The sequence below is a fragment of the Lampetra fluviatilis genome (genome assembly GCF_964198595.1).
Source record: "Lampetra fluviatilis chromosome 45 unlocalized genomic scaffold, kcLamFluv1.1 SUPER_45_unloc_1, whole genome shotgun sequence".
Classification (NCBI taxonomy): domain Eukaryota; kingdom Metazoa; phylum Chordata; class Hyperoartia; order Petromyzontiformes; family Petromyzontidae; genus Lampetra; species Lampetra fluviatilis.
The window spans coordinates 1,264,588-1,277,183 of record NW_027620425.1 but is presented as its reverse complement, the minus strand read 5'-3'; the positions used below and the strand labels follow the sequence as shown (position 1 = coordinate 1,277,183).

Below are 12,596 nucleotides of genomic sequence, written 5' to 3'. Positions count from 1 at the left end.
CCCTGGCCAATCGTGGGGGTGGGAGGGATAAGGCAATTATCGCGAGCCAATCAGCGCGAGGATTCACTAATTGGATGGGTGGCGCTTCCTGCACTGCGCGCCCATTATGTGTGGGCAGCCGTTAATAAGCCGAGCCACGCGCGCTGACGCCTCATGAATGCAATCACAGTTCGCATATGAGTCTGTTGAGAGTCCATTGAGGGAGCTCATGTCACGTGGCATAATTACGCACGCGTTCCTCCGTCCATCTTCCTCTCCAGGCCAATCACTGCGAGCCAATTACCACGAGGATTCGCTCATTGCATGGGTGGTCGTTCCGCGCACACGTGCCCATTGTGTGAGCCGCCGTTTATCATCCGAGCTACTTACAAGCGCCTCGTTAATGCAATCACGGTCCCGATACGAGGCCTTGATAGTCAATTGATTTGCGGATTCAAGTTATTTTTAGAGTTTTTGTTTAAACTTTTTAACACAGCCCCAAAGTAAAAGGTCAAATTAGCCTCAGTATCATCGCCATCTTGAAATGCATAGTGTTGACGAGTGCCATATTAAGTAATGACCTTAAAACGGTACGTGCCTTTGGTCACTTTCTACCATTACTAGTTTAACGTGTAGGCTTTCGTGACAAATACCATCCATATACAAGTTTTTTTTGTTAGATTGCGTAAATATATAAATGTGTCATGAAACCTGCCAGCACCTTACAATGCCAATTATTAAGGTTTCTCACGTGAACACAACATGCCAATTCGTTACTCCTACAGCACACCGGTGGATTGCAGAGCAACGCCACAACATTTACAATCCGAGTACAACGTTTCGCCAATCATTATAACTAGCTGCATCAGGCGGCCAGACAGATTTGTGGATAAATACTCTTGTTTCGTTCCTTAAATTGATAGGTAGATGTGATGACATCACTTGTGAGCTCTTCTTGCGCGAATTTAGGGGGATGGGAGTTATGAATGCGTATACATGATTACGGGTATCCATTACAAGTTGAGTTATGTATATGCTACTCCACGTACATTAAGCATGCTGTCTATGCAAGCCTATTGCTTGTGTTCCCACTGTCGATTGTGTGCACTAAATAGACGTCCCTGTTATTGTTCAACGGTGATCCCCGTTGTATAGGTATGCATTTAAAGAATGTATTATTTTATGATTCTCTTCCAAGAAGCACTAAGTTTTTAACTATCCGAACGGTTAAATTATTTTAACTTCTATACATTTTTATAGATTCTCGAATTAGTCTTGGCCAGTAGTAACTAGTTTTGCACTCTTGTAACTAATTTGTTCAATTGTGGAATGATTTGATGTTGTCTGACGGCCGAGTCTCCCTTGAAAAATCCCTTCTCACCACAGGGCGTTTTATTCGGGAACTAAACATCTGATTCTGATATAAAGTGTTTTTTGACATCTAATACATTCAAATGGAACAACATGATCCAAAACGACGTATTTAGATTTGGTAAAAGTGTGTCCCTATTGCACGTAGTTTATTGACTAAACATATGAAACATACTTTCATGTCTGGTCTAATTTCTTCATTATTATGTGACTTTATATTCTGACTGTACGATTGCGAAGCTATTGTAATGCTCAATAATCGTTTCCAGTCTTACTTGGCGGGGGGGGGGGGGGAGTGAATATTCCTCACAACACCAACACTCAGAGACAGGTAAGAGTTCCAGTCCCTTTATTCCACGTCCATCCCACACAGCTCCCTCCTTAATGTACCTTTCTATCTCAATCCATAAATCTCTGCTCTCGTCACTCTTGCTGATGTCCCCTATCATCTCCATGGCCCCTTTCTCATTCCCTCCACTCACATCTCTGTCATCATTTCTCAGCCACCAATTCCCTGTCTTCACTTATGGGAGTTTACTCTCGATAAACTCGGTACAGGGATTGACGTTGTAGAGACTATTTGTAATTCACCACCAATAACAAGTCGAATAACGCCCATTATTCATTTGTGGACTCAGTTGCAGCTAAGTGCAGCTAAATGCAGCAATCACAACGGTGAGCTTGATAGTGTAACCAGCGTGTTTGTTTTACGAATAAATTGTACATCTCTTCGCACTGCAATAAAATTGGTTTTTAAACCTTATATTTTTGTGATAAATAGGCCACGCCCTTCACCCTCAGGATAGGCAGGCACGTGATTCAATTTGCAGTCACGTGATCACTGGACCGGGACTTTGGGGAGGGAGATTCTGTAGGAGGGCCAATCGTGACACCACCGCGTCGACATTACAGGAGTCCCCGTTGATGTACTCGTGTGCCTCACGAATGGACAGATGCCCTTTCTGGACCCTCGTCAACCTCTCCAAGTCCTGGTGCGTGTGCATGTGGCCAGTGTTGGGAGCGAGAGGCATATCGCAGTTAACAAGATCATCCAGCGGAACCCAGGAAAAAGGCAGTGCTACCTAAAACGTTTATATCGTCAGTTGATGACCACCATGTCCTCTAACAATTGCAGCCAGGAAAGATCAAGGCACAGGTCACAACAGCCTGGTAAGGAAACCTAGTCACACTTTAACCATTCTAAAAAGTTAAGCATTGGAATCCCGATTGACGTGACCCCTGATCGTGACCATGCAGAAGGAGTCCTTTAAAAAAAAATTGCAATCACTATGTTTAAGTTCTGTACCAAGGTGCTAATCCAGGCGAGATCTATTCATGGAAAAACAATTGAGCAACAAATATGGTCAAGGTTGAAAGTAGAACTGTTCATGCCGTAACAATTGGAGGGAGCTCGATGCATTCTCTCCGTGCCTTGTTCAGACATTTACAGGGCATAAGCCAGAGCAACTCATTGTCAAAAAGCAATAAATTCGGTCGCCCTTTCGAGAAAGTACTTCTTTGCACAATTGAGACACACGCATTGCTACCTGAAGCAGTAATGTGTGGCTTGGCAAGCCTTAAATATGATTGAACAGTGACGTTTCCATTCATTTTATATGGTTATTAGCCAGTGGGGTACAATGGCCGGCAACCGTTGCACAATTTACTCCCCAGCTCGAAATGAAATTCGAATCGATGCAATGCATAGCAATTTGACAATACTGAAATCTAGTGGAAATATACCATGCCAACCAACCCAGGTCAAGAATGGGAATGTGGGAGCTTGTGAGCAGCGTAGATCTACTATAGGCCTGCTGGCCAATGAGATGCTCATGTCTCTAAACACTTAAAACTGAAAGGGAAAATAAAATGAATTGTCCTTACATGGCGACCACAAAACACGGAAAAGGCAAAAACTGCAGTGCAGAAGGCTTTTATTTGTAGTCAGCCACAATTATTCTTTCAGAACATTTGATGAAAAACAGTACAAAATGCTGCTCTATTTCTCAGTAGCACGGGCGGTCATTTTGGTGTAGGTGAGCCCCTTGTAGACGCCACGCAGGGGAACGTCAAAGAGAGCGCCGTTCATGCAGGTGATGCGCAGCAGGGCCGTGTACGGGAGGTCGATGTTTGCACGCCCGATGCTGGCGACAACGGTAACGGTCTTGTGCGGAGGAACAGAGACGGGGAACGTGAGAGTTTCCATCCGCTCCTCCGTGTTCTCGATCTTGTACGTGCTCGAAGAGCCCACGGTGAAGCTGAAGCCGGTCTCCACCGCCACGACCTCCGGGATGCCTGCCGACACGGTCAGGCTGAAGGTGAACTCGATGCTGTTGGTTGTCGACCACGATGACATTTTGGTTATCTTCTTGGAGCTCTGGAAGGTGTGAGACTGCATGATGCTGGTGTCGTTTATGTACTCCATTTCTTTAATCTCTTCCATCTGCACGTTAGGCAGAACCTGGTGCATAGTTGGGTAGTTCATGTTCTGGATCACCGACGATTTTATATCATTGATGAAAAGGAAGCCCATGGAGTCGATGTCAGCCCCCGCTCGGCCCCCAACGCCCAAGCAGACGCCAGAGCCCACGTCGATCTTGTACTCGGTCTTGAGCCCCCAGTCCGTCATCTTGGCAAAGAACTCGCGGTTGCGGCTCGTTCTGAACTTGATGGCACCCAGACGCGTGCCGGCCCCATTGCCCCACAGGGAGAGCTGCGACATGAACTCGCCCGACTGGAATTCAAACTGCTGAGCAGAGAAGTCCACGGTGCCGAATTTCTGCCTTCGCCCGTCAGTCAGCCACACCTCCACGCCCCTCACTTGCCAGCCTCCAACGCTCACGGAGAGTTTCTGCAGCGTGGCCGCATTGCTCCTCCCATCAAACGAGAACGCATTTCCACCTTGGCCTCCAATGATGTGCAGCGTAAGCGGGTACGACATTATGTCAACCTGGAACAGACAAAGGAGAGCATTTAAAGAATGCTTACAGCATGAAACGTCATGGCTGCCCGAGTATAAATCACAAGCATTAGTACAGTGCACCATAGAACGTATCAGTCATCTTGAAGTTGAACATTTTGCAATTCGGGTTTGCAAACCATTAATAACCAATAAGACATTCCTTTAATGTTTATCATTATAATTCGCAATTTGAAAGTAAAACAAGCAAACTCCATGGCAACCATTTTCGAGCACAAGTTTGCTTATGCAAAATAGCTCAGCAAAAAGTGTACCAGTGAACTCCCCATTGAACAATCAAAAGTTAAACTTAAGCTTAAGTGTGCATGCTCACGGAACTGTGGGGCATTATTGGTGGCCAGGAGCATCACAGAATTAACTTTACCTTATCTTTCTACATCAACCAGCAGGATACAGTACAGGCCATTCCATAACCCTCAATCCACACGGCCACAGTAACCCATCCAGCACTGGCAATGTAAGAGGGCTGCACGTGTCATGGATGGAGTGGTAGCACAGATACCTTTTTCTTTCCACGAATAATCAAAAGCTCGGAGAGACGATCCAGGCACTTGGATGCAGTCGACCTACACGGGTGATAGCAACAGAAGCAGATGGGTTAAGGTGGCGAGGGGAACCCAGATTAATGTTATAACCCAAAACAACAAATATCAATACGCATAACTCCCATGAACTGCAATTCAAAAGTTGCAGTGCTTTTATCTTCCTCCATAAAACCCTCAGATTTCAAGTCAGTTTAAACGAGTGTCTCAGTGGATAGGCACTATGCTAATGAACCAAATTACAGCAAATTCTCAACCGCGGTAATTATTCGTGGTGGGCGAGAATTATAAATGGTACAAGCAGGGATGGTTTGAGAAAAATGCAGGGAGAGCAAACCTGCGAATTTTTTTTAAAAGATCGTCCAAACCATTGAACGGCAAAAGCACACAGTTAATGTATCTACGGACAAACAGCCACAACTGTAACTTTTCTTCAACGCTTATGACATAGTTTGAAAAGGCAAATGCAACAACTGCACCAAAATCGTATCAAGCTCGGGACCACACCTACCTCAGGAGTCAGCTCCGTGAAGCGCAGATATTCTGTGTTGGTTCTGCCCTCCTTTATATACAATGGAGCACACATCACGTGGTACTATCACGTGGGCGTGGCTTCCCATCCGTGGCCAATCGTGGGGGTGGGAGGGATAAGGCAATTATCGCGAGCCAATCATCGCGAGGATTCACTCATTGAATGGGTGTCGCATCCTGCACACGCGCCCATTTTGTGTGGGCAGCCGTTAATTAGCCGAGCGACGCACGCTGACGCCTCATGAATGCCATCACGTTTCGAATAGGAGTCTGTTGAGTCCATTGAGGGAGCTTATGTCACGTGGCATAATTGTGCGTTCGTTCCTCCGTCCATCTTCCTCTCCAGGCCAATCACTGCGAGCCAATCACTGTGAGGATTCGCTCATTGCATGGGTGGTCGTTCCGCTCATGCGCGCCCATTGTGTGAGGCGACGTTCATGAGCCGAGCTACTTGCACGCGCCTCGTTAATGCAATCACGGTCCCTATAACAGGCATTGAGAGTCAATTGAGTTGTGGATTCAAGTGATTTTACAGTTTTTGTTAAAACGTTTTAAGATGGCCCCAAAGTAAAATGTCAAATTAGCCTCAATACCATCGCCATTTTGAAATTGATGAGTGACATATAAAGTAATAATCTTTGAACTGTACGTGCCTCTGGTTACTTTATATTGTTACTAGTTTAACGTGTAGGCTTTCGTGACCAATACCATCCATATACATTTTTTTGTTAGATTGCATAAATATATAAATGTGTCATGAACCCCGCCACCACCTTACAAAGCCAATTATTAAGGTTTGTCACGTAAACACAACATTCGTTACTCGTACAGCACACCGGTGTATTGGAGATCAACGCCACAACATTTGCAATCTGAGTACGACGTTTCGCCAATCATTCCAACGAGCTGCATCAGGCTGCCAGACAGATTTGTGGATAAATCCTCTTGTTTGGTTCCTTAAATAGTTAGGTAGATGTGATGACATCACTTGTGAGCCTTTTTTGCACGAATTGAAGGGGGGGGGGGGGTTGGTTAAGGAATGCATATAAATGACTATGGGTATCCTTTGCAAGTTGGGTTATTTATATGGTACTCAACGTACATTAATAATGCTATCTATGCATGCAAATTGTTTTTGTTCCTCTTGTCGATTGTGTGCACTAAAATAGACGTCCCTGTTATTGCTCAACGGTCATCCCCGTTGAAGTATGGTGAGCTGTATAGGCTTGCATTTAAACAATGTATTATTTGATCATTCGCTTCCAAGAAGCACTAAGTTTGAAGCTGTCCGAACGGTTAAAATTATTTTAACTTCTATCAATTTCTATAGATTCTCGAATTAGTCTTGGTCAGTAGTAACTAGTTTTGCACTCTTGTAGCTCATTTGTTCAATTGTGGAATGCTTTGATGTTGTCTGCCGGCCGAGTCTCCCTTGAAAAATCCCTTCTCACCTCAGGGTGTTTTACTTGGGAACTAAACATTTGATTCTGATATAATGTGTTTTTTGACATCAAATACATTCAAATGGAAAGACATGATCCAAAACGACGTATTGAGGATGTGGGAAATGTGCGTCCCTATTGCACGTCGCTTATCGACTTTACAGTTGAAACAAACTTTTATGTCTGGTCTCATTTCTTCATTATAATGTGACTTTGTAATGCCATGTATCATTGTGAAACCATTATAATGCTTAATAATCGTTTCCAGTCTTAATGGGGTGGAGCTGATATTCTTCACACCAACACGCAGAGACAGGGAAGGGTTACAGTCCCTTTATTCCACGAATAATCCCACACATCTCGCTCCTTCATGTACCGTAAAATCTCATTCCACAGATCTTTCCTTTGTTCACTCTTTCCGACGTCCCCTGTCATCTCCATGGCCCCTCTCTTTTAGGATCACTTATTTTATTCTAGATTTGAAGTGTGTCACTTATTTTACATGCTTGCCAGAATATATATATACACAATTTACTACAGGGGTGAACCTTCGTAAGAAGTGGTGATTGCCTTAATTTTTTTTATGTTTCCTGGATTGCTGATGATGTCATATTTCAGATTTCGTGCACACTGTACAGTGTAAGGTTACAATTGTAGCATAATGGCGCCGGCTGGTGGACAACAGCAGCAACTGTGGTGGACAGACGGCACACACGCTGGTTGAGTGTGTGCACGGTGCGTGTTGGCAGAGCGGAGGAACAAGGGCAAGGGTCACGGAGGATTCCATCTAGAGGCCGCTGGAACCTGCTAGCGGATTCGGGAAGGGAGACATGGTCAGGGCGGAGCCAGGTAACATAAAAGGAGCCGAGACTGTGGGGCTCGAGGCTGCCGGTTCTAGGAGTGGACTCGTCTCGTTGTTGCTGTCGTCCCGTCGCCGTCGTCGCTAAACGTCAATGCTAGTGTAGGGGTGTCAGGGGAAGGATTCCCACCAATAGGAGGGTTAGTGGGAGGGGTAATCGAGGAGATATAAGGGGAGAATGGGCGGGAAGAAGGGGCCTTTGGCGGGAACGAGATTGGGACGGTGTGGATGGGAGAAAAGGATTAAAAGACGAAACCCCTGCAATCTTGTGTCGGCTCTCCTTTACACTAGATATCACGCTACAAAAGATAGCAGTTGGCTATCTCAGTCAGCGTCGTTAGTGTTAGACGTCTGGTGTTGTGTGCAGGCTAGGCTAAGCTACTGTGGAGGGTGTGCGGACGAGACCGTGGAAGTTGTTAATGAAGAAAGTGCCTCCTAGCAACTCTGTCTCTGAATCGTTGACACTACACAATGATAGAAACACGTATGGATCACGTGTTGCGCATGTAACAACACGGTTACACGTTGTACTTTTCGGCTCGTTATTTGACACAGCACCAATGCTAGGCCCGACTTCTTGGTTGTCGCTTGAAGCTCGTACTCTACTCCCGAACGTCCCCTCCCCTTGTGCTCTCCCGTCATATCCCTCTCGGACCCCTTTCTCTCAGATCTTCTGTCATCGTCTTTCCACCAGCCAATCCCCATCCTTCTGCCTTAACGGTTGTCAACCGTCGCCTCCAGATTCAACTTCCGCTTCTCACCCATTTTCTGTTTGACCCTCTGCTCCAATCCCTTCCAACCTTGCCTGCCCTGACCAATCATCATGGACGCCTCTCTACGCTAATAGGACTTTGTCTGCACATTTGCTTCAGGTGTGTGTTCCATAATTTCGGTCACTACACACGGACCTGCAGATAAACTTTTATTTAGTACTTCAGAGGACCTCGTTTAAGACTAGAAAATGAAACTAAACTCATGGCGATTTAAGGCTCGTGTTAAATTATATCACAACAGCCGCGATGAATTCGGGTTTTAAAACGCGTGCCATGCGCTCCCTTGATATTTTGTTGACTCAATGTCGTGCCCCTTATCCTTGAAAATCGTTGGAAACATATACGGACATCCGTTCCGGTTTGACGGGAGGAAGAATACCGCCTCGCTGCAGAAAATTCTACGTGAGCATTGGAGGCAGCCAAGTAAGATGCGTCGAAGTGTTGCTGGCGGCAGGCAAGAATTCGGCACCATGGACTGCTCACCCAAGGTGTTCGCATTCGAGTCGGGCGAGTTCATCAAAAAGTCTCTCTGCTGCTGGGGCAATGGGGATGGTGCGTGGCAGGGCGCCATCCTTTGTCAGAACGAGCCGCAACCGCGAGTTCTTTGTCGTCGACGATGGACTTGGGGGCTCAGGACCGAGTGCGAGATCGACGTGGGCTCCGGCATCCGCCTGGGTGTTCACGGCCGAGCGGGAGGAGACATCAACGCCACGAGTCCTCCTTGCTAAAATGAATAACAACAGGCCTACGTGTCCTGATTTTTGGGCCACCCTGTATAATAATAATAACCATATGAGTCCTGACGTTTGGGCCACTCTGTGTTATGACAACCCTATGTCCTGACTTTTGGGCCACTGTATAATTATATCACTGTGTGTCCTGACCTTTCGGCTACCCTGTATAATGGTAGTTATAACAACCCGATGTGTCTTGACTTTTGGGCCACCCTGTACAACAACAACAACAACAACAACCCCCATGTGTCCTCACTTTTGGACCATCCTGCATGACCGATACCCTGATTGTTATACATTGCTGCGGTTTGTTATTGACACGACACTGGTTGGACGGGTTCCTAATGGGGGCAAGCCTTGCCTCTCCAGACAACCCTGCATAACCTCACCCGCACATGGGCTTCGGTCAACGTCGATCAAAGTTCCCCCGTGTAGCCTGCAACAGATCGGTAGGTTGCAAGTGCTGTTAGTTGCGAGTAGCAGCAGCTGCCTATGAAGGCTACCGGCACTGTGGCACACACAGAGGGGGTGGTGCGGCCAGCACCACTACCACACCCAGCCGCCTTTGTCTCTCCCCCAGTGCTAGCGATGCTTACTCCACACGGCCATACCACCACACGTAGGGGAGGTTCAGCAGGATCGGTTGATCAGATAAACTCGCTGCTATTACTCGTTCTGCTGGTGGTGGCCATGAGCGGGAATGGAACCCGGGTCCTCAGCCGGATTCGTAGCGCTAACCGCTGCGCCACCGCTCCACAAACACTTAGAGACGTCAGAAGGCTGGGTAACGCCCTGGCCTATATATGAGGGGGGAACGCGGCTGCAACTCCATGGACTGATGCCAAGCCAAGGTCATATGCAAAGGACAGACAGACCAACGCACGTGGCGATAGCGGTGTGACACGGGGGGTGGGAGTTCGCGAACAGACCTACAGCCATATTCGTGAGTATACATACGGACGCTTGACATGATTGCTGTTGTTGTCAATGACTACTATGCAAGCGTATGCACGTAATCATGATTGTGTCTGGTGGTGATGGTGGATTTAACGAAATATTTATATTTACGCGATCTAATTCCGCCCGCCCCCCCAAAAAACCCCCGGTTATATTGTGTAATTATTTCTAGATGTGAAGTTTTCGTGACTGCAAGGATTCATACTCTTTGGTTTTTTCGGTAAAGTTACGTAGGTAAAAAATTAAAATAAATTAAATCACGACGTTTCGGAGGCGGAAGCTTGTGTTGCCTCCGAAACGTCGTGATTTAATTTATTTGAATTTTTTACCTACGTAACTTTACCAAAAACACCAAAGAGTATGTGCCATTATTATTGTTTCTACAATGCTGGCAAGAAACAATCTCCTGATTTTGAGCTGGCTGTTGTTATTGATGTTGTCGCAATCATCAGCGAAACGTTACCAAGGACTCGAATTGTAAATGTTGTTGTGGGTTTGCTCTCCAACACACAACATACCGTCTAAGTTTCAGGTATTTTAAGACTGTTCTAATGTTCAGGTATTGTAAGACTGGTCCAATGTTCAGGTATTGTAAGACTGGTCTAATGTTCAGGTATTTTCAACTAGTTCAATGGTCAGGTATTGTAAGACTGGTTCTAAGGCTCAGGTATTGTAAGACTGTTCTAATGCTCAAGTATTGTAAGACTGGTCTAATGTTCAAGTATTGTAAGACTGTCCCAAGGCTCAGGTATTGCAAGACTGGTTCTAAGGCTCAAGTATTGTAAGAGTGGTGTAAGGCTCAGATATTATAAGACTGTTCTAATGTTCAGGTAATTTCAACTGGTTCAATGTTCAGGTATTGTAAGAGTGGTCTAAGTTTCAGGTATTGTATAACTGGTCGAATGTTCAGGTATTGTAAGACTGTTCTAATGTTCAGGTATTGTAAGACTGTTCTCAGACTTGGGAATGGGCCTGCCCCTCAATGTACGTGTTGGTGAATTCTTCCTCCTTGTCCCTGAGCGTAGATCTCAGATGCTCCGGTGTGCTGAGATTGAGCCCTAATCAGGGCCAGATTAAGCTTTTGTAGGCCCCCTGGGGCTACAGGTACTGTGAGCCCCTTCCAGTAATATTTTCAAAAGGAAAAAAAGTTAAAGAAAAATTAAAAATACTTTTTTTTTTACAAGGCTAAACAACAAATAAAATTCAGCGTTCACGAATGAAATCACTTTCCCCTTAATCTATCTGGAGGCGCTCCAGGTGGCGGAGGCCCCTGGGTTGCAGCCCCGAAAGCCCCCCACGCCTTGATCCGGTTCTGGCCCCAATGAATACAGCCGATGAGTATGGGAGAGATGATGGGGGTGTGGGAGGGAGGATTCGTGGTTGTTGAAGGTTTTACAAGAATAACAAACAAATATATTATACTCTTGGGTTAGCCTACGAATCGGCCACGTTCTGTTTACGTGACACAACCCTTGCTACTTGGCCGTGTCGGGTGGTGGAGGGTTTTAACAACGCAACATTTACACATTTGCGTGGCGATCTAAACCCCCCCCCCCCCCCAAAAAAAAACTCTTATGGACTTTCCGGCGTCATCCACCGGATGGATTGCGGTTACCCCCTTCCCACCACCGCTCCCTCCAACACGCGAAGCTGAGGCAGGCGCCCCCGTTAGTTTGGTGCAGGAGGGACTCTTGAACATCAACCCAGGTGATCTTTGAAAACAAAACGAAACTATTTTTTTTATTTGAAGCTTTCGTGACTGCAGCAATGACTCTTTGGTTCTTTCGGTAAAGTCACGTAGAAAAAAAAATTAAACAAATAATAGAATACGACGTTTCGATTGAAACACAAGCAACCGTCATCAGGTGTGAATGAATGCAAGCTCGGAGAGAGAGACACATACCGAGAGAGAGACAACACAGACACGGAGAGACGCATACACTGAGAGAGACACACACAGAGAGAGATAAACAAACACACACAGACAGAGTGACACACAGAGAGAGTTAGTCAACATCTCTGTGCGATTAACACAGAGGTGATGATGATGAGAGACAGAGAGAGAGACGCAGACTCCTAATATACAGCAGCAGGTATAGGCAGGGTCGGGATGGAACCCACGACCTCCTGCCGACCAGGCGAGGTAGTCAACATCTCTGTGCGATCAACACAGAGATGAATGATGAGGAAAGAGATATGCGGCGAGGGCGGTTCGCGTATCGCCATGCCAGGGATGCCTCTCGCATGCGGGCGAAGGCTTTGAACCTCGATGCAAAAACATACGGGCGCGCGTGCGTGTGTGTGCGTGTGTGTGCGTGTGCAGTTGTTTTTTGTCGCGTATGTGTGTGCGTGTGTGCGTGCGTGTGTGTGTGCGTGAGTGTGTGTGCGTGGGTGTGTGTGTGTGTGTGCGCTTGTGTGTGCGCTTGTG

At 46.3% G+C, this 12,596-nt stretch overlaps 1 protein-coding gene across 1 annotated transcript; it reads right to left on the bottom strand.

The window, feature by feature from the left end:
- Nucleotides 1-3,349: 3,349 nt before the first annotated feature.
- Nucleotides 3,350-4,882, bottom strand: LOC144953790 (aerolysin-like protein). Its single transcript, XM_078884434.1, has 2 exons — nucleotides 4,833-4,882; nucleotides 3,350-4,300 (listed from the first exon to the last, which is right to left on the bottom strand). The coding sequence occupies exon 2, from the start codon at nucleotides 4,289-4,291 to the stop codon at nucleotides 3,350-3,352; it is 942 nt and encodes a 313-aa protein (XP_078740560.1). The 5' UTR covers nucleotides 4,292-4,300; nucleotides 4,833-4,882.
- Nucleotides 4,883-12,596: the final 7,714 nt, after the last annotated feature.

Coding starts and splice junctions, on each gene's coding strand:
- LOC144953790 (XM_078884434.1), bottom strand. CDS start 4,291: ATGTCGTACCCGCTTACGCTGCACATCATTGGAGGCCAAGGTGGAAAT.